Below are 24,392 nucleotides of genomic sequence, written 5' to 3'. Positions count from 1 at the left end.
TTAAATATCTCTGCATATGAGACGAAGTAGAAAATAAGAAAACAAAAAGCTATATATATATATACAGTGGTGTGAAAAACTATTTGCCCCCTTCCTGATTTCTTATTCTTTTGCATGTTTGTCACACAAAATGTTTCTGATCATCAAACACATTTAACCATTAGTCAAATATAACACAAGTAAACACAAAATGCAGTTTGTAAATGGTGGTTTTTATTATTTAGGGAGAAAAAAAAATCCAAACCTACATGGCCCTGTGTGAAAAAGTAATTGCCCCCTGAACCTAATAACTGGTTGGGCCACCCTTAGCAGCAATAACTGCAATCAAGCGTTTGCGATAACTTGCAATGAGTCTTTTACAGCGCTCTGGAGGAATTTTGGCCCACTCATCTTTGCAAAATTGTTGTAATTCAGCTTTATTTGAGGGTTTTCTAGCATGAACCGCCTTTTTAAGGTCATGCCATAGCATCTCAATTGGATTCAGGTCAGGACTTTGACTAGGCCACTCCAAAGTCTTCATTTTGTTTTTCTTCAGCCATTCAGAGGTGGATTTGCTGGTGTGTTTTGGGTCATTGTCCTGTTGCAGCACCCAAGATCGCTTCAGCTTGAGTTGACGAACAGATGGCCGGACATTCTCCTTCAGGATTTTTTGGTAGACAGTAGAATTCATGGTTCCATCTATCACAGCAAGCCTTCCAGGTCCTGAAGCAGCAAAACAACCCCAGACCATCACACTACCACCACCATATTTTACTGTTGGTATGATGTTCTTTTTCTGAAATGCTGTGTTCCTTTTACGCCAAATGTAACGGGACATTTGCCTTCCAAAAAGTTCAACTTTTGACTCATCAGTCCACAAGGTATTTTCCCAAAAGTCTTGGCAATCATTGAGATGTTTCTTAGCAAAATTGAGACGAGCCCTAATGTTCTTTTTGCTTAACAGTGGTTTGCGTCTTGGAAATCTGCCATGCAGGCCGTTTTTGCCCAGTCTCTTTCTTATGGTGGAGTCGTGAACACTGACCTTAATTGAGGCAAGTGAAGCCTGCAGTTCTTTAGACGTTGTCCTGGGGTCTTTTGTGACCTCTCGGATGAGTCGTCTCTGCGCTCTTGGGGTAATTTTGGTCGGCCGGCCACTCCTGGGAAGGTTCACCACTGTTCCATGTTTTTGCCATTTGTGGATAATAGCTCTCACTGTGGTTCGCTGGAGTCCCAAAGCTTTAGAAATGGCTTTATAACCTTTACCAGACTGATAGATCTCAATTACTTCTGTTCTCATTTGTTCCTGAATTTCTTTGGATCTTGGCATGATGTCTAGCTTTTGAGGTGCTTTTGGTCTACTTCTCTGTGTCAGGCAGCTCCTATTTAAGTGATTTCTTGATTGAAACAGGTGTGGCAATAATCAGGCCTGGGGGTGGCTGCGGAAATTGAACTCAGGTGTGATACACCACAGTTAGGTTATTTTTTAACAAGGGGGCAATTACTTTTTCACACAGGGCCATGTAGGTTTGGATTTTTTTTCTCCCTAAATAATAAACACCATCATTGAAAAACTGCATTTTGTGTTTACTTGTGTTATATTTGACTAATGGTTAAATGTGTTTGATGATCAGAAACATTTTGTGTGACAAACATGCAAAAGAATAAGAAATCAGGAAGGGGGCAAATAGTTTTTCACACCACTGTATATATATATATATATATTGTGACAGATTGGGGCGCTGTTGTCCCCTTGAACCCTCAGATCAGATACCAGATAAAAGTCCAAATAATGGTTTTATTATAATAATGTGCACAAGCACCTCCACCACCACTATACTTAATAATAAATCAATAATCACAATCAATGCAACAATTCACAATAATCCTCCACACCTCCCAGCAGCTCAGTCACCCTTCCTCCCAACTCGGCTCACTGCTGGGATCTCCCAGAGTCCTTTTATAGTACCTGACCCGGAAGTGCGTCTGATCCTCCCCCCACTCATGTGATTCTTATCACTTCCGGGTCAGATTAAAACTCTTCTTTTTTTTCAACCTGGAAGTACTTTATCTCTTACTTCCTCGTAACTACGAAGTACTTCCGGGCTATATCGAACATACGAGTCCTTGATCCTCCCTGCAGCGTCCTCTGGTGGCCCCCATGGTATCCAGCAGGGCTGTGAAGGAAAACTCCAAGGTCCAAGATGCCCTGCTGGAATTCGGGGCCTCTCCACGTCGCAGAGAGGGCTCCATCTGGCAGTGTGGGGGTATTGGCTGGGATAAATGGCCGGCCATATGCCACAATATATATATATATATATATATATATATATATATATATATATAGATATATATATATATATATATATATATATATATAAAATATACAGCTTCACCCCCATACAATGGGAAACAAATTCCTTTTTTATTTCCTTCTCTGTGCTCAATCAGCTGCTGGCTTGCTGCTGCCATGCTGCGTGATCTGCACTTCGCTCGCCTACCCAAGCCCCCACCCCAACTAGATGCGGTTGCTCCTCCGAAACCCCTCCTAATTGGGGATTTTTTAAAAAATTTTTTAACCTCCACTTTGCTCGATCAGCTGCTGGCTTGCTGTTGCTCCTGTGCAGCATCATCTGCATTCTGTGTGGCGCTTTGAACATTTTAAAGTCATTGCCCTGTCTCTCTTCTCTCCCAGACATCCTCAAACACTTTTCAATCTATTTTTGCCGTTCCGTTATTTTACCGAGTTATATTTTCCATTTGGGCAGAACGGTGGCGCAGTGGGTAGCGCTGCTGCCTCGCAGTTGGGAGACCTGGGGACCCGGGTTCGCTTCCCGGGTCCTCCCTGTGTGGAGTTTGCATGTTCTCCCCGTGTCTGCGTGGGTTTCCTCCGGGCACTCCGGTTTCCTCCCACAGTCCAAAGACATGCAGGTTAGGTGGATTGGCGATTCTAAATTGGCCCTAGTGTGTGCTTGGTGTGTGGGTGTGTATGTGTGTGTCCTGCGGTGGGTTGGCACCCTGCCCGGGATTGGTTCCTGCCTTGTGCCCTGTGTTGGCTGGGATTGGCTCCAGCAGACCCTCGTGACCCTGTGTTCGGATTCAGCGGGTTGGAAAATGGATGGATGGATATTTTCCATTTGTTTGTGCTAATGCGATCTTTGCTCTACTTTTTTTGAGACTTTAGAATTTTCCTACTTTCATTATCTCTAACCTGCTCTGCATGTGTATCACAGGACTTGCTTCCAAAGGTTGTAAGTATGACGTGACTTGCCCGTCTCGCGGGACGTGAAAGTGTCTCTCATCAAAAGATCACGTCTTGTTACAGTCTCGTCCTAAGTTTTTTTTTTTTTTTTTTTTATTTAATATATATATATATAAATCCCCAATGTTTGTGTATATATGTAATATACTGAAAAATATAAATGTTACCTTATAAGATTCCTGCTGAATTTTACGAGGGCAATCCAAAAAGTAAGGTCTCCAAAGCGGTGGGGACATAGAGAAACTGTTCGTACGGCTGTTGGCCACACTGTTGTGATTGGTGCTTCTTCCACTCCCAAACAAGCATGTGCGGCTTCGCTGGGATACTCAATCTTGGCTTGGCAGCCCTTGAAAATGGAGCTCCTGTTGAATGCTACCGCCAAGTGCGAAGTTCACGCAGGAGACCATCAATTTCCGACGAGACAGTTGCGAAGGTTGAGGAAAACAGGCGTAAAAAGATCAGCGGTTGGAACTTCATCACCCACCCTATAGTCCGGACTTGGCATCCAGTGACTATCACCTGTTCCCTAAGTTGAAAGAACATTTTTCGGAAGGCGATTCTGCTCCAATGAAGAGGTGAAAGGTGAGGTTCAACGCTTCCTGAAGAACATGGCGGCGAGCTGGTATGACATGGGCAATCTAAAACTACCACAGCGTCTACAAAAATGCATCGACTGATATGGCGATTATGTAGAAAAACAAATAAGTCTTTAACCTTTAAAATGATGTAAACATTATAGAAAATAAACGGTTGTTTGTATTTCTAAAAAAATAGGAGACCTTACTTTTGGGATTGCCCTCGTACAATATCCCTGCAAAATATAGAGACTTTCCATGCCCGCCTCAGTGATTTGGAAAAACATATTAAGTTGTTTTTCTGAGAAATTTTGGAGGAGGAGTGGTGGCTCTGAGGCTAGGAATCTGCACTGGCAATCAGAAGGTTGCCGGTTCGAATCCCGTAAATGCCAACAGGGACTCTGCTCTGTTGGGCCCTTGAGCAAGGTCCTTAACCTGCAATTGATGAGCACTTTGAGTAGTGAGAAAAGCACTATATAAATGCAAAGAATTATTGTTATTATTATTTTGTTAATAATGTTTATGCACGTGAAAATTTAATCTTTTTCAGAAATAGTTTTGAAATATTTGAACGACACAAGCGAAGAACCTGGAATTTTTGATCTCAAGTGTCTGACATAAAGGGAGTAATAATGAAAACTAAAAGCGGTTTAAAAAATGTGACCCCTATTACTAGGCATGAAATAAATTGTATCTAATTTTATAATCCAAACTCCTGTCATTGCAAAATGTGGCCACGTGTGTAGTACATGGTATAATATTATAACAAGACTAAAATGAAAGACAAAAGGCAAACAAACATCTTTTGTTGAAAGCAGATCAAATTTGACTAAAAACTAGAACGAAGATATAACAGGTCAAGCTTAATGTACTTTGACAGATCTGTTGTTCATCATCTGTATAATAATGTAAAGGTGAAAAGTTATCGGTACACAGCATGGACATCACAGTATATGAAAGTGAGCTTGCAGTGCAGGTTAACCATTTTGCGCATACACTTCATTTACTTAGTTGTGTTCCTGGACAAGTGTGGTGAATCACAGCATCATTTCATAAACACACCACTGTGACAAATCAAACTCTGCTAGGCCCGCCGAAGCACCACCTTGTCATAGTATCGGTGCAGTTCTCATGATTGCTAAAATGCTACTGGAAGCAGCAAGCTGTAGTAACTGCAGCTCTCACAAGTCATGAGAATGAGTGCTAGAGACCTCGATACATTTGTCACTGACCCTGGTTCAGAAAGTGGACTCGATTACATCAAGGAGAAGTCGTACCACAGCTGGTCTTGTAACAGCAGTCCTGTAGTATGATGGAGGGAGAAAGCCGACAAACTCCCAGTGTTTGTTTTTCTGGTCAAATCAGACAACTGTCTCTGCTATGACTGTACTGAGTGTGTGTTTTCAGTCACAGGGTGTATTGTCACAGTGGGAAGGTCGCAACTTCATTTAGAGTTTTGACCATGTCTTTTTTTTTTTTTTTTTTTTTAAAGTAAATGCAACATTAAAATTCTACGCAGATACAGTCAGGAACCACAGCCAAGGTAGTTAAGGCTTTCAAGCAGGAAATAAAAGGTCAGCCATCGTTGGGGCAATATTTTATGTTCACTCAGAAAACAAAACGAGATGTTTAAATTTGAATGGTTTTCCACTGCAGTAACTTTATAGTATAGGTTATTAGGTTTGTTATTGTCAGGAGAAATTCTTATTTGCATGTGTTAATTAACAGGCAATATCTCTTATGTTACTGCAGTTTTTAATTATTTTATGTTAATATTTGAGTGTTGTATTTTAATAAAAAATGCTTGCAAAAAACACATTTTAAAACGTAGGTATTTGATTTGAAGTTGCTTTGCATCGTTTTGATTTATAAATGACTAATAATAATAATAAAAACATTAAACATGCAGTACATTTTTATCAAAACTTCATATTGTAGGAACATTATATTGTGAAGCCTGAATTGCCATATGAATTGTATTGTGGGATAAGTGAATGTCTCATGCCTGCCTATTACACTTTCACTTAAAAGAGATAAGGAGTGGCCTTTTTATAGTGATAAATTAAACTAAGCTTTAGTGTGATTTAAATTTTCATGCATACAACCAAAACATAAAGGAAAATTGAAACAGAAAAAAATTATAGTACTTCCTCTGTCAGCCTTTTTCGTTTTCATAATTCCATTGGAGCCCATTGACTGTTGTAAAGAGGGAAATGGCTACTTATCTGGTTCTGGGGGGTCTCAAACTTGGGTCCTGGGAGGCCAGTGTGCCCATTTTATAGCTGTTAATGACGTTTGTTATTTATGTGCATGTTTTATTCCTGCTCTCATTTTCCTACATTAATGAGGGCAAATCATCAGAATGTTTAATGGTCTCCAATAAGACTAGTGCTCCCTCTTTCATTCATTGTTATTTGCTACATGTTTCTGTATTCAAATTTCCTTTATTAAGTTATAGTGTTAGCTGGTCTGTTGCCTCATTTGTGCAGCATTTGGTTTAGGATTCTCTGCAGCAGTGATAATGTTTGCAGTGTCTCATCTGTTGGAAAGAAAAATTCAATGCACTTTTATTACTATTTGCATTATGTAATAACATCAATAGATGATGCCTCGTAAACATTAATGCTATAAATGACCAATAGAGTATAACTGCCGGATGGATAGAAATCAACTTGTATAGATTTTTTGACCAACAAGAACTCTGCAGTCAACTGGTTGGAAATCCCAGCTTTAGGCTATTCCACTTTCTGAGATTTAATTACTTTCACCGTCCTCTTTCTTAATGGATTTTTTATGATGTTCTCCTTCTCTCCACATTGCAGCTGTGGTCACTTTTTAAAAGCTCATGGAGGATGCTTGTAACTAAACGTGACATACTTCCCTTATACACTGTTTTGTACTTCACTCTCCACCCATATAGAACCTGCCTTTCACAGTCACCCAGAGAAAACGGCAAGCTCTGCTGCTTGGGCATGCAATTTTGTTTTTTTTAGAATATTTTTTGTTCCATAAATTCTCATCAGTATACCCAGCTGCATCCTGTGTACTGAGGTGCATCCAGTCTTTCATAAAAAAAGAAATAACATTTTGTTCTTATTTGGTGCTCTTTGCACCCAAATCCTTTAAGTTATGGATATTTCACTGCTGTGCTTTTGTTTTCAATAGGCTTGGTCATTGTAATTATTAGATTTTTTTTTCCCTTTTAGTTGAAAAATTTTGATTGTGCTGAATTATTATAAGTAAATTTAAAATGGGTGTTTTTTTTCTACATTTTCTTTCACACGCATATACACACACACACATGGAATCAGGAAAAGGAAGGCCACAGGCACAGTTGCTGTTAAACCCAGCAGGTCTGGCAGGCCAAGAAAAATACAGGAGTGGCATATGAGCAGGATTGTGAGAATGGTTACAGACAACCCACAGATCACCTCCAAAGACCTGCAAGAACATCTTGCTGCAGATGGTGTATCTGTACATCGTTCTACAATTCAGTGCAATTTGCACAAAGAACATCTGTATGGCAGGGTGATGTGAAAGAAGCCCTTTCTGAACTCACACGACAAACAGAGTTGTTTGTTGTATGCCAATGCTCATTTAGACAAGCCAGATTCATTTTGGAACAAAGTGCTTTGGACTGATGAGACACAAATGGAGTTATTTGGTCAGAACAAAAAGTGCTTTGCATGGCGGAAGAACAACACATTCCAAGAAAAACACCTGCTACCTACTGTCAAATTTGGTGGAGGTTCCATCATGCTGTGGGGCTGTGTGGCCAGTTCAGGGACTGGGGCCCTTGTTAAAGTCGAGGGTCGGATGAATTCAACCCAATATCAACAAATTCGTCAGGATAATGTTCAAACATCAGGCACAAAGTTGAAGTTACGCAGGGGGGTTGGCTATTCCAACAAGACAATGACCCAAAACACAGTTGGAAATCTACAAAGGCATTCATGCAGAGGGAGAAGTACAATGTTGTGGAATGGCCGTCACAGTCCCCTGACTTGAATATCATCCAAAATCTATGGGATGATTTGAAGCAGGCTGTCCATCAAATTGAACTGAACTGGAGAGATTTGGTATGAAGAATGGTGAACAATACCTCCATCCAGAATCAGACACTCATCAGAGGCTATAGGAGGACAGCGTCTAGAGGACAAAAGGAGGCTCAACTAAGTATTGATGTCATATCTCTGTTGGGGGGCCCACATTTATGCACCTGTCTAATTTTATTATGATGCATATTGCATATTTTCTGTTAATCCAATAAACTTAATGTCACTGCTGAAATACTAGTGGTTACATAAGGCATGTCTAAGTCTGTATCTAAGTTCTGTACCACTTTTTATTACCTATTGTGTGAATTAATGGTTCAAAATTCAATAATTAAAAGAACAAAAAACAAGTTTTTCTCGTTTCGTTTAAAACATTTGCACTTTTGCAGTTGATCATTGTCATCGACTTTTTTTTTTTTTTTAACTGCACACCAAGTTTTTTATTTGCTGAGCATATTGTACATGTAGTGTTCTTCATGCTTTGAAAATCTTTTCCTTTACATAACAATTACCACTGTTTACCCTTCTGCATAATTAGTTTTATGAAATGTAAAATACAGTTTCTTTATTTCTTACTTTTACCAAAGGAAGCTACTGAAAGACCTGTTCTGGAATATATTGATTTGATTGATGATGACGACAATGAAGCAGAAGCCAGTACATCTTTTTCTGTGAAAGTGAGTGTTGTTCTTATCTAATTATATGAATAAGATTTTTTTTGTAGTTTTCTTTAAAAATGTTATGCCTTAGGTTCCAATTAATGCTGTTAAAAGATATTTTTCACTTCTGTGAAATATTACTTGGAGTGTGACCATAAGGGATTGTAAGTTTTGTTAAGCAGAAATAGATATAGCTGACAAGGTGCAGATGCAACACATCAGAGAGTTCCTTTTTGCTGATGATGTAGTTGTCCTCACTCGCACTTGGCTGACACTTCGTGAAAGCTTATTGGGAGTTTGCCTCACTATTAACCTGAGGAAGATGTAGGTTTGGGGCCAAGAAGTTAAAGCCGACCCTTCCATCAGTATCATTAACTATAAACTGGAAGTCATCCTTGAGTTCACTTACCTGGGCTCAGTGATATTAGACAGCCTGTGACTCAGGAGTGAGGTCAACAAGCATATTGGGAAGGCAGCTACAACATTTTCCACACTGAAAAAGAGAGTTTGGGCCATCAGCAAGCTCATGGAGAATGCCAAAGTCCAGAAGCCTCATTTATAATGCTTGTGAATGCACAAAAAGAGGCTTGAAATATGTGTGCAAACATCAGCATTAATGACACAACATTTATTTATATAGCACATTTTCATACCATGTAGCTCAAAGTCCTTTACAAGATGTCAAAGAGAAAGTTACAAGAAAAGAAAAATAAGGCAGTAATATTAAAGAAGAAAGAAAAAACAAATGAATCTAAACAATCTTAAAAGCAGATAAATGTCACATGGAAGAGCAGCTTCCTTATCAGATGATTGTAATTTTTAAAGGTACATTGCGTAAAAATTTGCATGTGTCAGGTTTTATAAATTTGAATTTATTTATTTATTTTTTTTAACATACGCAGCTTCTTATTTCTTTGGCATGTGCATATTTTTTATGCTAAAATCCACTCAAAGTTTTATAAATTAGGCGCCGGGTGTGTATGGCCTGTATGCTGAGCACATTGCTGTGTGTCAGCAAGAGTTGGATTCCGGACGGAAAACAAAAATCGGCATCTCTAGTCCTTTAACATGCACTACTTCAGGCATATATTCGACATCACTTAGAAAAACAAGATTACAGCCAGTGCAGTGCATGAGAGGGAAGACACCACCTCCATCCTTACCTTTCTCAAGCACAAACATATGCGTTAGCTGGATCTCATTTCCCACATGGCCAATGGTGGGATACCCAAGAACAACCGAATACTGGCATCTCACAGCCGGCCAACAGGTAGTCCCCAAACGCATTGCTTACAATGATATCGAAAAGTGTGACCTCATTGACGTTCTCTTAACATCAAAACTGGCACTTGGCAGTTGGTCGCCTTAGGTCGGAGTACCAGAAAGTAGATGATGATAGTCTCTTGAGGTATGAGACTGAATTGATGCAGAAAGCCAATGATAAGAGATCCCACAAGAAGTCCTGTGCCCAAGATGTCAGAGCTTCTGCAGTAGACATCTGGTCAAATTCCTAATGTAGGGCTAGTTTGATAAATGCAGTAAATTACTTCAAATGGAAAGTAAGATCGGACCCCTTTCAGGCAGGAACAAGCTCTAAACAGGTTGACACTCCATCCTGATAATGAATTCTTTAAAATGCAGGTTGATTGGTCCAAATTTTGTTAACTTTGTTAAGGGAAGAAAGCAATGATTATGTGAGGAATTTGAGATGTACTGAAATATGTAGGTGTCACATACAGGTGCCATGTCTTTCAATATATAGACTGTAAGGCCACGTGGTGGTGCTGTTTTTGCACCATCAGAAACTGTAAATCCAGCCCTTATAACAATGAAGCTTTATGTGCAAATAAAAAAAAAAAAAAAAGTATTGTAAAAAGGGTTGGGTTGTGGTATCTTCTGCTTTCCCCCCCCTAGATGGTTAGGTAATATAGAACCTTTATCAGTCTTAACAAGCAAACCGTATTCAATCTGTGTGAAAACCCTTAAGGTTCTGTCCTTCATACGGGTCTGCAGCGCTGTGGAGTTGGTACACAAAACTTTCGACTCCAACTCTGCTTCCTCTAACTCCAGCTCCTCAATTTCTGGTATCTCCAAATTGGCTCCCCTTTTTTGTAATTAGACTAATATATGTACTGTGTTGATTGAAAGCACTAAAGATACAAGGCTGTTCATCTCTGCCTGTGTGAATCATCAGGTTACTTTTTATAACTCTAACCTGTTAAAGTTTGAGTTTAAAGGCTATAGGAGTATTGTTGCTTACAAACAGGGAGTAACATTAAACATCATATGACAACGACTTCTTCTTTCGGCTGCTCCCATTAGGGGTCGCCTCAGCGGATCATCTTGTTCCATAACTTCCTGTCCTCTACATTTTGTTCTGTCACACCCATCACCTTCATGTCCTCTCTCCCCACATCCATAAACCTTCTCTTAGGCCTTCCTCTCTTCCCCTTGCCTGGCAGCTCTATCCTTAGCACCCTTCTCCCAGTATACTCAGCATCTCGCCTCTCTGACTTTGTCTCCCAACCCGTCCAACCTGAGCTGACCCTCTAATGTCCTCGTTTCTAATCCTGTCCATCCTCGTCACAACCAGCGCAAATTTTAACATCTTTAACTGCCACCTCCAGCTCTGTCTCACCCAGTAATTGCTTCCGTCTCCAACTCCACAGTCCTGCAGGTACATATATGTAGCCCCCAGATTTTTAATCCATATTTAATTATTTGAAGGAATACAAATCTCCTTTGTTAGTTCATGTGACAGTTTTTTTTTTTTTTTTTTGTCATTTGGCCAACAATGTAATACTAATTGATTCAAGAAACTGCTAAAAAATCTTTTAGGCATAATAATAGGACTTCTGCCAATGCCACTACTTAAGACATGAGCTTAAATAAAACTACACTCAGTGCTCACTTGAAATTTGAAAATAGACAAAATGCCATCTGGCTTGCTAAATTGAGTAATGTCTGCTGATTTCAAAAATACTATTTACTGAAAAAAGATCATGCAACACATTATCAGCTCTACCATGTACATTTACTGTCTTCCCTTGAGTACAATTTTTATATAGTAGCAAGGTTTCAAATCTCTCCCTGAAAAAATGTACATGATAATGATATAATAAATTGGCTGCCACAGTGCCTTATTATTATTTGAAGTGGTAAGTTTCTTTTGCAGCTGTTTCTTAACAACAAAGCACACAATAAAAACATTTTCATACATAGTTCTTTTAGAGCATGTTTTCCTTTTTTTTTTTTCTTTTCAAACTCGGGACTGATCTCCCATAGTCCAGTTTGCTTAGATTAGTGTTTCTCAACCTTTAAGTATTTGTGAACCGAGTTTTCATAACAGTTTTAATCGCGCACCCCTAACGTTTTTTTGAAACCCTAATAAAATTTATTCCTATATTTTTTGCTGCCGATACACCGCTACAAGTTTAAAAATTCCCTACAAATAGCGAAATTGCACCATATATGGCAACATTTGCGGGGGCACATTTTGAGAACCACTGGCTTAGATAGAAGTGAACATGCTAATAATTTGGTGTGGACCAAAACCACTGTACCAAGACCCTTTTTTAAATCATTGTTCTGGTACAGTAGCACACGAACCTTGAAACAGGTTTAATGTGAGGTATTAATGTGGTCCGACAGGGGAGCATTCTAAGTTTAGGAAGTATTGTGTATTATATGAAACTGGTAATTAGGAAATCTCCGTATGTGACGGTTTGGGTCGCTCTAAGCTCCCTTGTCGCTTCTGGGAGCCTCTTCTACCCATAACCATTGATGGTCATGAACTGAGATAAACCTGCAGTTGATGGGAGCCAATTATTTATTTAAAACCTGTACAACGCCCCAGACCACTTCTCGCACTCCTCCCCCATCTAGGCCACCAGTTGCATGGGAATGCTCCACTTTCCTCCCAACCCCGTGCAATTAGTGTCCCAGGTCCGCAGCATGGCCATTACCACTACACAATAAAACCAAACCCTTGAATAAAACAAAACCCAAGTCCCCCATTCTAAAAACCAAGACATTAAAAGATCCAGGACTTTAAAATGACAATAAAGTCAGCAATTAATATAGTCCGTTAAAAATTTAAAAATCCTAAAATGTCCTCTTCCAGCATGAGTCTGTGTGTCTGTTTAAAATAGTGTGGCACCAAACTCAGTTGCTGTTCCTTTTTTTCTTTTCTTTCTGCCACGGCTCATCCCACTGCTTACACCGTTTGTGACCGTCTGGGTCAGCTTCACACTCCCTTGTCACTTCTGGGATTCTCTTCAACCCATAACCGTCAATAGTCATGAACTGAGATGAGCCTGCATTTGACAGGACACAACTATTTACTCATAGACCCCGTGATCATCAAAGGTGACTGTGTGCAGATGGTGCAGACCTATAAATATCTTGGAGTGCAGCTGGATGATAAATTAGACTGGACTGCCAATACTGATGCTCTGTGTAAGAAAGGACAGAGCCGACTATACTTCCTTAGAAGGCTGGTGTCCTTCAACATCTGCAATAAGATGCTGCAGATGTTCAATCAGACAGTTGTGGCAAGCGCCCTCTTCTACGCAGTGATGTGCTGGGGAGGCAGCATTAAGAGGAAAGACGCCTCACGCCTGGACAAACTGGTGAGGAAGGCAGGCTCTATTGTTGGCATGGAGCTGGACAGTTTGACATCTGTGGCAGAGCGACAGGCGCTGAGCAGACTCCTGTCAATTATGGAGAATCCACTGCATCCACTAAATAGTATCATCTCCAGACAGAGGAGCAGCTTCAGCGACAGACTGCTGTCACCGTCCTGCTCCACTGACAGACTGAGGAGATCGTTCCTCCCCCAAACTATGCGACTCTTCAATTCCACCCGGGGGGGTAAACGTTAACATTTAACATTATACAAAGTTATTGTCTGTTTTTCACCTGCATTATTATCGTTCTTTAATTTAATATTATTTATTGTATCAGTATGCTGCTGCTGGAGAATGTGAATTTCCCATTGGGATTAATAAAGTATCTATCTATCTATCACCTGTGCAACGCCACAGACCACTTATCGCACATAAGAAATATAAACCCACACATGCATTGAAGTTCACATAAAGCACCCTGGACAAGTACGAATCAGTCAGATCAATCCTAGCACCTGATTCTGCCTTGTTTAACCATGTTAAAAAGTGTTGATTCTCCCGATTCATCCACATACAGAGTTGATGAGCAATGAATGCTGTGATTCAAAATCCCTCATCGCAATTAAAGTGACACACACAGGTCGGGCTTCCTCTCAGTGGGATCAGACTGCTGGCACGTTAACTACGTTGTAAATGTGAATCAAACATTCCCAAGTGAACATTATTAACAAATATTTACAGGCCTAAAGACAGCAGACATGTGATGTGAGGTAACCTAAGTCAAGGTGGTGTTCATGCTAATGGAGAGTAAATAGGTAACATCATACAATGAAGTGAAATTCACCCGATATGTCTACTGTCTTAAATAAATTGAAGTAAGTCACTGTATGCCCTTAGGCACACCTGCCATAAGGTTGGTTAGATGACATGCATTCTTTCTGTAGCATGTAAAGTAACACATCATTTTCATGTGCTCATCTACTTACACTGGTCTACAAAAAATACATTTTTTGTTTGCTACTGGGAACTTCAGAGCAGCTCTTTAAGATTTTTACATTGATTTCATATATGAAATCAGAATTAAGCTAGCACATCAGGTTTTTGAGATACACATCACTGCCGTTTTGACACTTTTGAATATCAATATAGCAACACAATATCTAGAGTTTGAACTCTGTCCCTCCAAAATTATTTGAATGTGTTTATTCTGAAAACAAACCAGAAGACAATACCAGAGACATCTTTAAAACATGTTTATGTCAATTTACCTCAATATAAAAGTGAGGTGAGTGTGCTCAAAAATTGTCAGAGGCACTCGCTTTTGCGCTTGTACTGCACATCTGTCTCTCTTTGCATGAAGCAACAGTAGTCACCCATCATGCTCGGAGTAAATTTTCCCTGATAACGGTTTTCCATCACCTTTTGTATCTTGATGAAATCTTTCCCCATGCTCGTCTTTGACATCACTTAGATTTGGTGGGAAAAAGTCGAGATGAGAATGTAAAAAATGCGTCTTCAGTGACATTCTGGGTCCCGTAAGCTGATAACTTTCAGCATATTCTCCACAAGCTCAGTATGATTTTCTGCTCTGTGACTGTCGAGAAAATTCTGGACAACCTGCACGAATGAGGGTGCTGATTCAGTTGGCTTCAGTTTCCTTTTGAACTCTTCGTCAAGCATCAGTTCACGGATTTCAGGGCCAACAAAAACACCTTCCTTTAATTTTGGCTTCACTTTTCTTGAGACAAAACTTATTTCTCAAATGCTGAAACGCATCGCCTTTACTGTCCAGTCACCCTAATTGTCCAAGACCTGGAACATCATAATTAAAAAATGAGATGTGCTGGATTAAAACGGTTTTCAGATTTGGAGTCAGCAAGTGAAATTTGTTAAAATACAGGTGAAAGAATCCCAGTAGCAAAATGCTTGTTGACCAGTGTTATCATATAGCTCATATCTGCTCATAGAGCTACGTATGTTTCATAAAGAAACTGCAGAATCATTGAAAATGTGCCATTCACAAGCGCAGCCCTAGTCAAGTCTTCATGGAGATTTTTTTGGGACCTGTTTCTGCATTACCTGCATTGTGAGGGAGCGTCGGTTATGGCACTTACAGCCATGTGGTGTGATTTCCCCAAGGGTGGTCCGGCTTGAAAGATCCTCATTGTTGAGGACCCAAGGGGCTGGATCAGGCCAAGGGGACGCCCATGTAACACCTGGCTGCAGCAGATAAATGGTCGTTTCTGAAGGGTTGGACTGGACTGCGTGTCTGCCTGGGGGGTTGCAAACCAGGATCCCGAGCTGTTTCATCTTGTAGTGGGTGAGGCAATGCGCTGTACCAGTGTATGCTCCCCAACCTGACCTGTTTCTACTCAATGAATGAAGTCCAAAACACACCAACAGGGTGCTTGTTGTTACTTCTGGTTTGCTTGTGTGAAACGTAACCAAACTAACTAGAGATTGGAAATAAATGTAACTAATCATCTCCTGATTCAGCGCAAAGCAAACACTCTGAGTGTAAAAGCACCTTCATATGAAGATCTGCCATTTCTCCAGTCAGTACTTTTGTGTCGTGTTCCACACTAGAATGTTTAAAGTATTTTTTAATCTTGTGGAAACGTTGGTCAGTTTTTGCTTCAATAATCAGTCTATGCATTGTTATAAGATGGCATTTAATGCCAAATAGGTTTGTTGGCTTAACGTCTATGATGATTAAGAGCACACACCTTTTATTTAATGGGTGTGTCACTTTTTCTACTTTGTGTTCAGACATTTTAAAAGTGGTGTCAGTCTATGGAGTGTGTTTGTGGTGTTTAAAAAATGAAATAAAAAAATCTACCCTTGCAGAGTCGACCTCGGCCAAAAGACCATGTGGATTGGCAGAAAGCAAGGGTCACTTGCACTCTTGATCGTCTTGCTCGGCATGTAGAAGTAGAGAAAAAGGAAAGGGAGCAGAAAAATAAAGCATTTAAGGTAAGTAAGGAATATATTTAAACATACAAAGGCTCAACATCCTTGACTATAGGCCATTTACCAACCAGGAATACCTTACTTTACATACTGTTCAGGGCGGCGCAGTGATAGCACTGCTGTCTCACAAATAGGAGACCCGGGTTTGCTTCCCGGGTCCTCCCTGCGTGGAGTTTGCATGTTCTCCCCGTGTCTGTGTGGGTTTCCTCCCACAGTCCAAAGACATGCAGGTTAGGTGGATTGGCGATCCGAAATTGTCCCTAGTGTGTGTGTGTGTGTGTGTGTGTGTGTGTGTTCCCTGCCCAGGGTTTGTTTCCTGCCTTGCCTCCTGTGTTGGCTGGGATTGGCTCCAGCAGACCCCCATGACCCTGTAGTTAGGATATAGCGGGTTGGATGATGGATGGATATGCATTATATGTTTTAATTTTTTTTTCTTAGATTTAAGGATACTTCTGTAAGTTGGCTCCAGACTACATTTTCATGACTTTAAAAAACTTGCTTTGTTGTTTCACTATCATTGCACAAACTGCAAGTTGTAACTCGCAGAACTGTAGTCTGACCTGCTACAGATGATGTAAGTTTTACTCATCCAATCCAAATATCTGATTCAAGACGTAACTCACACCTTCAGATATGATTACCTTTACGGGAGTGTTTAGACACGGCAGCACAAAACAAATGCATAAAATCAACAGTTCTTTATTAAATAATAATACATAGTCCCTCCGATTACCTCATTTCTATCTATAGTAGCTCTGTCCTGGTGTGCTTTTTCTTAGTGATATCAAAAAATCTCTTTACCGTATTATTTTTTTGTTATTAAATACTTGTGTACAGGAAATTGGAAATAGAAACCTTTTGTGTGCCTGTGCAAGAATGCAGACTGGATTGTCATCCGATATTTGTTGGTTTTTATACAGTACCTTAAAAAATACAATCATTTATAAAATATGTGTCAAGCACAGAAAAGCGTATGCTTTTTAAACTTCAATATCAAGAAAAGTATTTATTGTTTTTGTGTAATACTGGACTAGAATTACATTATGATAGAATTTGTAAATTAGTCCAATTTTAGTATGGTGTACTTGAACTGGCTTGGCTGGGTTTCAAATTGAGTGTTGTTTTCTAGGGACTGTTGGTTTATGTGCCTTGGAGTTTAAGGTCTATTAGTTTTAAAGTAGATGTTGTAGGTGCCAGGGTGGATGGACTGGCATCCCAACCAGAAGAGAGAATTGTTCCTTACCCGGACTGAAGGCCATGAGGGAAAGATCTGAATGGACAGGCGACCTCAACTGGATTTTGGTTGGTACCTTTCCTGTCTGGGAAGGTATAATGTAAGGACAGAGAAGGACTGCCTCTTAGGTCATATAATTCCCTAGTACGCCAAGTGGCAGCATCCCTCCCATTTGTACACCAGCAGGGCATTGTAGGAGTTGTAGTCCTGATGGGGGTCCTTAGGTGAGATGTGTGGAGAGAACTCCCATACTTTAAATAGGTTCTTCCTGGGTGTGATTGTGTGGCACCAGAACCTCTGGGTCTGGCATAAAAGAAGATGCTCAACCTAATCAAGAGAGTCTGAGCCAGGAGGGGAGGTAGAGTAACACTTACACGGGAGTAGTGAAGGTAGTGGAAGGGGAGGAATTGTATTGTGCTTTTGAAAAGAAGAAGCCTGTAAAGGTACAATCTTCGAGTAAACCCATCAGTCTGAACCTGTGACAGTGGTCTTGGAATTGTGTTTGGGGTCTCGGTGGCATCCGCCCCATTGGTCACAATGTATTTTTGTTAAATCAGTAATGTAATAGGCCCTTTTGTCAAACGTAGTATTTTCCCTTATTTTGCTATGAATATTTCAATATACATTTTGGCAAAGGGTCAGTCACTATGTAGAAAATTTATTTTAGGTTAACACTTTTTTGCATGTTAAAATGAAAATTCTGTAATGACTTTCAGTTTTTATGCATTACTACATATGTTAATACTTTGAATTCCTTACAGCTGTAAATAATTACATGTAATCAAGAAAACTGAGGACTGTGTCAATAATTCAGTAAAATTATCACGCCGAATGAAAAATAGGTTGTAAGGGGTTTAATGGCTTAAATTCAATTTTTATACTTGAGTTTGCTCAGCTTTTGAATACTCCAGGTTATTTTGTGCCTAAGTGCTTGTTTTATTAGTTATGCGTGACATTTCAGTCCTTATTCACTGCATTCACAAATCTGACAAATTCTGTAAACATGGGCAATGCTTCATAAAGAGGGTTTGGAGCCAGCAGTGAATAAGTAGGAGGCCAGAGGTGACATAATCTCTTAAGAAGATCAGAAAACATGAAAGAATTACTTGGGAAGGATTGAGGTTGATATCCTATCTCTCTATTATAAAAAAAAAAAATCCTGGGAGGGAGACTAGGGAGACGAGACATGATCTTCTCGGAAGACAATTTGACGCCCCCCAAGAGACAAGGCACTGAGACAACATTTTAAACAAGTTCACAGACATCTAACCAAGCAGTTGGTGGAATGCTTGTGGCAGACATGTTTCATGTACTCCCTGCTCTTAAAACAATGACAAGCAACAAGCAGAAGATGCAGCTTGCATGCAGCATCAAGCCAGCAGATGATCTGATTGCTACTCCTTAACATGCGAAAAGCCAAGCCCAGCTGCTGTACAGGCTTTTAAATGATCGACACATAGCGTGACAAGCAGAATACGCATCTCGTCAGCAGCAACAAGCAGCCAGCAGATGATCCAACCGCATTTCCTTAGCGTGCGTTCAGCCACTCCCCTCTCTCAACACGAGCAGCATTATACGTCCTGCGAGAAACAGATTTAACCACGCCTGGGGCCAGAAATAAAGGACAAGCAAAGTATTGTTTTTACAAAAGTTTTAAAGTAAAAGTGAAAATAATGCATATGTAACAATTCCCATGAAAATAACAATCTCTTTAAATTGTATATCCAGTAAACCAAACCCAGGGGTGGGCAAGCGAAGCGAGCAGGGGGCAGAGCCCCCTAGTCTAACTATCTATATACAGTAGAACCTCTGGTCACGAATGTTTCCGAACACGTACAAATCGGGTTACAATTAAAAAGTTTGCCAAAATTTTCCATCTGTTCACGACCACACGCTCTGGTGGCAAACAAAAACACTGGCGGCCAGTTTCCCTACACGGGTTCGTACGCGCCAATGATTTGCTATTCTCCGTTTCCCATTTTCTTTTGTTTGCGTATATAGGGCCTAACAAAGCAGCTGATGTTGCAAAAGGAGTTATAATGTTAACCAAGCAGAGGCCTCAAGTGCTGGAAGAGGTGGAAAAACTGTTGCTAGTGTAGTTGAACGAGAAGCAATTTGCAGGGGATAGCGTAAGCGAGCTGATCATATGTGAGAAAGCCAGGAAGATTCATGGCGATTTGCTGAAAAAAAAATCCTTCTTTGAGTGGCGAAGGTGAGGAATTTAAAGCCGAAAAGTTTCACAACATAAATGGCATTTAATTTTTTTTCCCCTGTGCTTAAAACTCATTTAAAAAAAAAAAAAAAGTGTTTACAGCGAGCGGTTCATAACGGTCTAGTGCGATCTCTTACAATGTTAGTTTTCTCTGTTGTTCAAGGTTTTCTCAGTGTTCTTCAATGTTTTCACATTTAGTTTACTATTACACTGTGCATTCTATGGTATAATTATTTTTGTGCTTAAAAAATATATATATTTACATACAGTTCGTACTGTTTGGAACGGATTAATTGTATTTACATACAATCTTATGGGAAAATTATGTTCGGGTCATGACCAAATTGGGTTGCGTCCAGAGTTTTAGAACGAATTATGGTCATGACCTGAGGTAGGTGGGTAGGTGATTCTGTCTGTCTGTCTATCTATCTATCTATGAACTACTTAACGGATTTAGTTTGGGTTTTTTTTCTATAATTTGCTTAAACATTCCGGTTGATTTTGCGCCTTCTCCCATTGTGCTAAGTATCATGGTTTGCTTGCAGGAGCAATGTATTCAGGAGAGAGGCTGTGGGCTGAGGGGAGGGTGAAGTGGGTGGGCTCCTCCTCACTCACGCGTCAGCCTCGTTCAAGTCGCTCTACCTCTGGCCATGTGTTGGAGCGTATGTTGTCTCTGCTTAGCTAGCGATACCTGTTTATTGATTTTTAAAGTTTGTCCTGTTTCACTACTATGCGGGCAGAGCCGCAAGGAACAGCTAGTACTGAATAAAAAAAATAAAATTATATTAAAATACAGTGTGTCAAAGTGACAAGTCAATATATATAAAAAAAGTATAAATAGAAACAAGAATACTGAATAAAATGAACACCAAAATGATCTTAGAAAAACTTTAAGGGAAGAACATAGTAAATTACATTTACAAAGTTTATTTAGGAAGATGCTTGATCAATACACATTGATTTAATTGTATGTTACTGTGGAACAAGCTAAAAAATTGGGCATCTAGAAACTTTCCAGAATGCATTAATTACAGTAGGACTAAAATAGTTTGATACCCATTTTTTGCTGAAATGGGTTAATTGTCATCAGCATTCAATTGTGATATTTCAGTTGGTCAACTACCTGAATTCCTTGATGTGTGAATGCACAATTGTCTTTTTCCCTCTAGTGCCTTTAGTCAATAGCTGGTGCACAAATTCCACCATAGTCACCAGACACTGCTCTCCAGACGTGGAGTTTATGACAATTAAATGCAGACCCATATACCTCCCCCGTGAATTCAATGCTATACTGCTAACTGCTGTGTACATAGCACCTGATGCTAATGCTAACTCGGCTCTGGGGCTCTTGCATGACACCATCAGCAGTAAACAGAGCAAGTATCCTGAGGCTGTTCACATCATTTCTGGGGACTTTAATCATGCAGATCTGAAAGCAGTTCTCCCTCAATTCCATCAACACATAAAGTGTGCAACCAGGGGAGTAAAAACACTGGACAAGTTGTACACAAACATCAGACAGGCCTATAGGGCTAAACCCCTAGCACACCTTGGCCAGTCTGATCATACATCTCTGCTTCTAATCCCTGCATATACTCCCCTCAGGAAACAAGCTCCCATTATGACCAGGACTGTTACCATATGGCCCGAGGAGGCCTCCCAACAGTTGCAGGACTGCTTCCAGAGAACCGATTGGGAGGTTTTCTATCACCAAGACTTGGAGTACCACACTACTGCAGTCCTGGATTACATCAGGTTCTGCACGGACAACGTCACCAGGGACAGACGCATAAGGATTTATCCTAACAGGAAGCCCTGGATGACGAGGGATGTCCAGAGTCTGCTGAAAGCTAGGAATACTGCTTTCAGGTCTGGGGATGGGGCTCTTTACAGTGTAGCCAGAGCGAACCTGAAGAGAGGCATCCGAGAGGCCAAGGCAGCATACAGAAGGAGGATAGAAGATCATCTGAGGAGTAACAACACCAGGCAGGTGTGGCAGGGTGTCCAGCACATCACCGGCTACAAATCCAGCAACTCCTTGGCTGCTGAGGGAGACACTTCTCTGGCAGAGGAGCTGAACATCTTCTTTGCCCGCTTTGAGGCGACACCAACAGCAGCTCCATCACAACAGCCTGTTCACAACAGCAATTTACTCACAGTGGAAGTGTGTGAGGTGAGGCGGGTGATGAGGAAAGTGAACCCGAGGAAGGCTGCAGGACCCGACGGTGTGGCTGGACGGGTGCTGAAAGACTGTGCAGATCAACTGGCCGGAATCTTCACCAGGATTTTCAACCAGTCCCTGTCCCAGGCCACTGTCCCATCCTGCCTCAAGTCCTCAATCATTGTTCCGCTGCCAAAAAAATCCAACATGAACAGTCTGAATGATTTCCGCCCAGTGGCACTCACACCTGTCATCATGAAGTGCTTTGAGAAACTGGTGCGGAGTCATATCATCGCCTGCCTGCCAGCAGACCTGGACCCATTTCAGTTTGCTTACAAAGCAAAGAGATCCACGGAGGATGCTGTGGCCACAGCCCTTCATGCTGCCCTGACCCACCTGGAGCAGCAGGGGAGTTACGCCAGACTGCTCTTTGTAGACTTCAGCTCGGCGTTTAACACCATCCTCCCACAACGACTGGTGTCCAAACTGGCAGATCTGGGACTTCCATCACTCACCTGCAGTTGGATACTGGACTTCCTGTCGGGTCGCTCCCAGAGGGTCAGGCTGGGTCTCCACACATCCACTGCTCTCAGCCTCAACACCGGGACGCCGCAGGGTTGTGTGCTCAGCCCGCTCCTCTACACCCTCTACACATATGACTGTGTCCCCACTCACCATAGCAACAAGATTATAAAGTTTGCGGATGACACGACGGAGGTCGGACTCATCTCGGGCAAGGAGGGTGAGCTAGCATACAGGGACGAGGTGGAGCGACTGTCAGAGTGGTGCACAGTCAATAACCTGCTCCTCAACAACAAAAAAACAAAGGAGCTTGTTATTGACTTTAGGAAAAACAAAACTGACATCCAGCCACTCACCATTGGCGGGGCCTGTGTGGAGAGGGTCCCGGTGTTCAGGTTTCTGGGTATGGAGCTGGAGGATGACCTGACCTGGAGTGCCAACACCAAGGAGCTGCTAAAGAAGGCGCAGCAGAGACTGTACTTTCTGAGAATTCTCAGAAAGAACCACCTCCCAAAAAATCTGCTCCTTGCTTTTTATCATTGTTCCATTGAGAGTGTGCTCACGTACGGACTGTGTGTGTGGTACGGCAGTTGCACTTCCTCAGAAAAGAAAGCGCTACACAGGGTCGTCAGGATAGCGGAGAGAACAATTGGCTGTACCCTCCCCACTCTGGAACAAATCTACACCTCCCGAAGCCGCAAAAAAGCAATAGACATTTCGCAGGACTCATCACATCCCGGTCATTGCCTCTTCCAGCTTTTGCCATCGGGCAAGAGATACAGAGCTATGAAAACTAGGACAAACCGCCTTAAAAACAGCTTTTATCCGAAAGCAATCATGGCCCTGAACTCAAAATAAAACTGCTCTATATTATTCTTCCAATGTGCAATATATACCTTAGCTCAACAAGTGCAATTTGTATATTTATTACTATTCGGTTTGTTATTATATTCTGTCTTTTTGTCATTTTAACCCTTATTCCTCACACTGAGTTGATTGCACCTTCAATTTCGTTGTTCCTTTGTAAAAGTGACAATGACAATAAAGATCTATCTATCTATCTATCTATCTATCTAGTCTTTTTAATTTCTTCATGCTTACTTGTAACCACAACTTAAAGCTTGATATCCCATCACTATTACCAGAAGTAGCAGTTATAAAAAAAAAAATTGGTAAAAAAAATTGCTGGCATATGTACTTACCGCATTTCATTTGAAGTGTATTGTCTGTATTAACTGTATATGAAGTACTCTACAGCTGTTAGCACTTATTTAACTTATAAACTGACAGGGACACTTACTGAGGTAAAATACGACTTCACAGCCCTGTATGCTATTTGCATGCATATGGGTGTGGAATTTATTACTCGTCTGTTTATTTGCATCTTATTTTCAGGAAAAAATGGATTCCCAGCATGCACATGGCTTACAGGAGTTAGAATTTATGCAAGAGCACCCTGAGAAGGAGGAAGCCAGGCGATGTGTTGATCACTGGTTAAAAATGCCAGGTAAATATTGGATTTTGTATTTTCTAGGAACCCCGTGATATTATTCCCAGAGCCATAATGTTCTAATTTGATTTTCTTATGTTTTATGATATAATGTATTGGCAGTTTATTCTCCAGTATATTACAATATATTAATCCCATTTTATCTGAGAGAAGTTAAAGTTGAAATCCTATCCCTAAAGGCAAAAATGTGTCTGTCCGTTACCCGTTACCCTTTATGACAAACAACTTTGACTAAGTTCATCCCAGTTAGATCTTTTTGCAGTTATGGGAAGTGGGTTTTGGGTGTCTCGGCTATCTAAACAGTACATCTAGGGAACACACAATTTTGGTACTTGACACATGTTTGTACAGGTTGAGTATCCCTAAACCAAATTTCTAAAATGTGAAACTTTCTGACTGCCGATGTGACGCCACAAGTGGAAACTTGCACACCTGACCTCATTTGCTTAACCTAATGAATTGATGTGAATAACGTTTGAGCTGGTATTTACCATGATTTCTTCAGTCCCGTCTTGAATTTCAGGGGGCACACCAATACACAAACAACACTCCGAGTGGGTTAACCCTGCTGGGGCTTTGGGAGCCATATGTGAAAGGCCTGATTATCGTATAGAGGCACTTCCACACA

The 24,392-nt window shown here is 40.8% G+C and overlaps 1 protein-coding gene across 2 annotated transcripts in view; it reads left to right on the top strand.

Moving 5' to 3' along the window:
* znf451 (zinc finger protein 451) overlaps positions 1–24,392 on the top strand; it is a 74,341-nt gene that overhangs the window by 8,352 nt on the left and 41,597 nt on the right. For both annotated transcript variants that reach the window (XM_051919129.1, XM_051919128.1), the window contains 3 exons: positions 8,456–8,545; positions 16,003–16,128; positions 23,650–23,761. In XM_051919129.1, coding sequence (XP_051775089.1) covers positions 8,456–8,545; positions 16,003–16,128; positions 23,650–23,761 — 328 coding nt within the window. The remainder of the gene's footprint in view (positions 1–8,455; positions 8,546–16,002; positions 16,129–23,649; positions 23,762–24,392) is intronic.

The sequence above is a fragment of the Erpetoichthys calabaricus genome, chromosome 15 (assembly GCF_900747795.2).
Source record: "Erpetoichthys calabaricus chromosome 15, fErpCal1.3, whole genome shotgun sequence".
Taxonomy (NCBI): Eukaryota; Metazoa; Chordata; class Cladistia; order Polypteriformes; family Polypteridae; genus Erpetoichthys; species Erpetoichthys calabaricus.
Note: the sequence above shows the minus strand (reverse complement) of the source record. Positions and strands in the feature narration are given on the sequence as shown.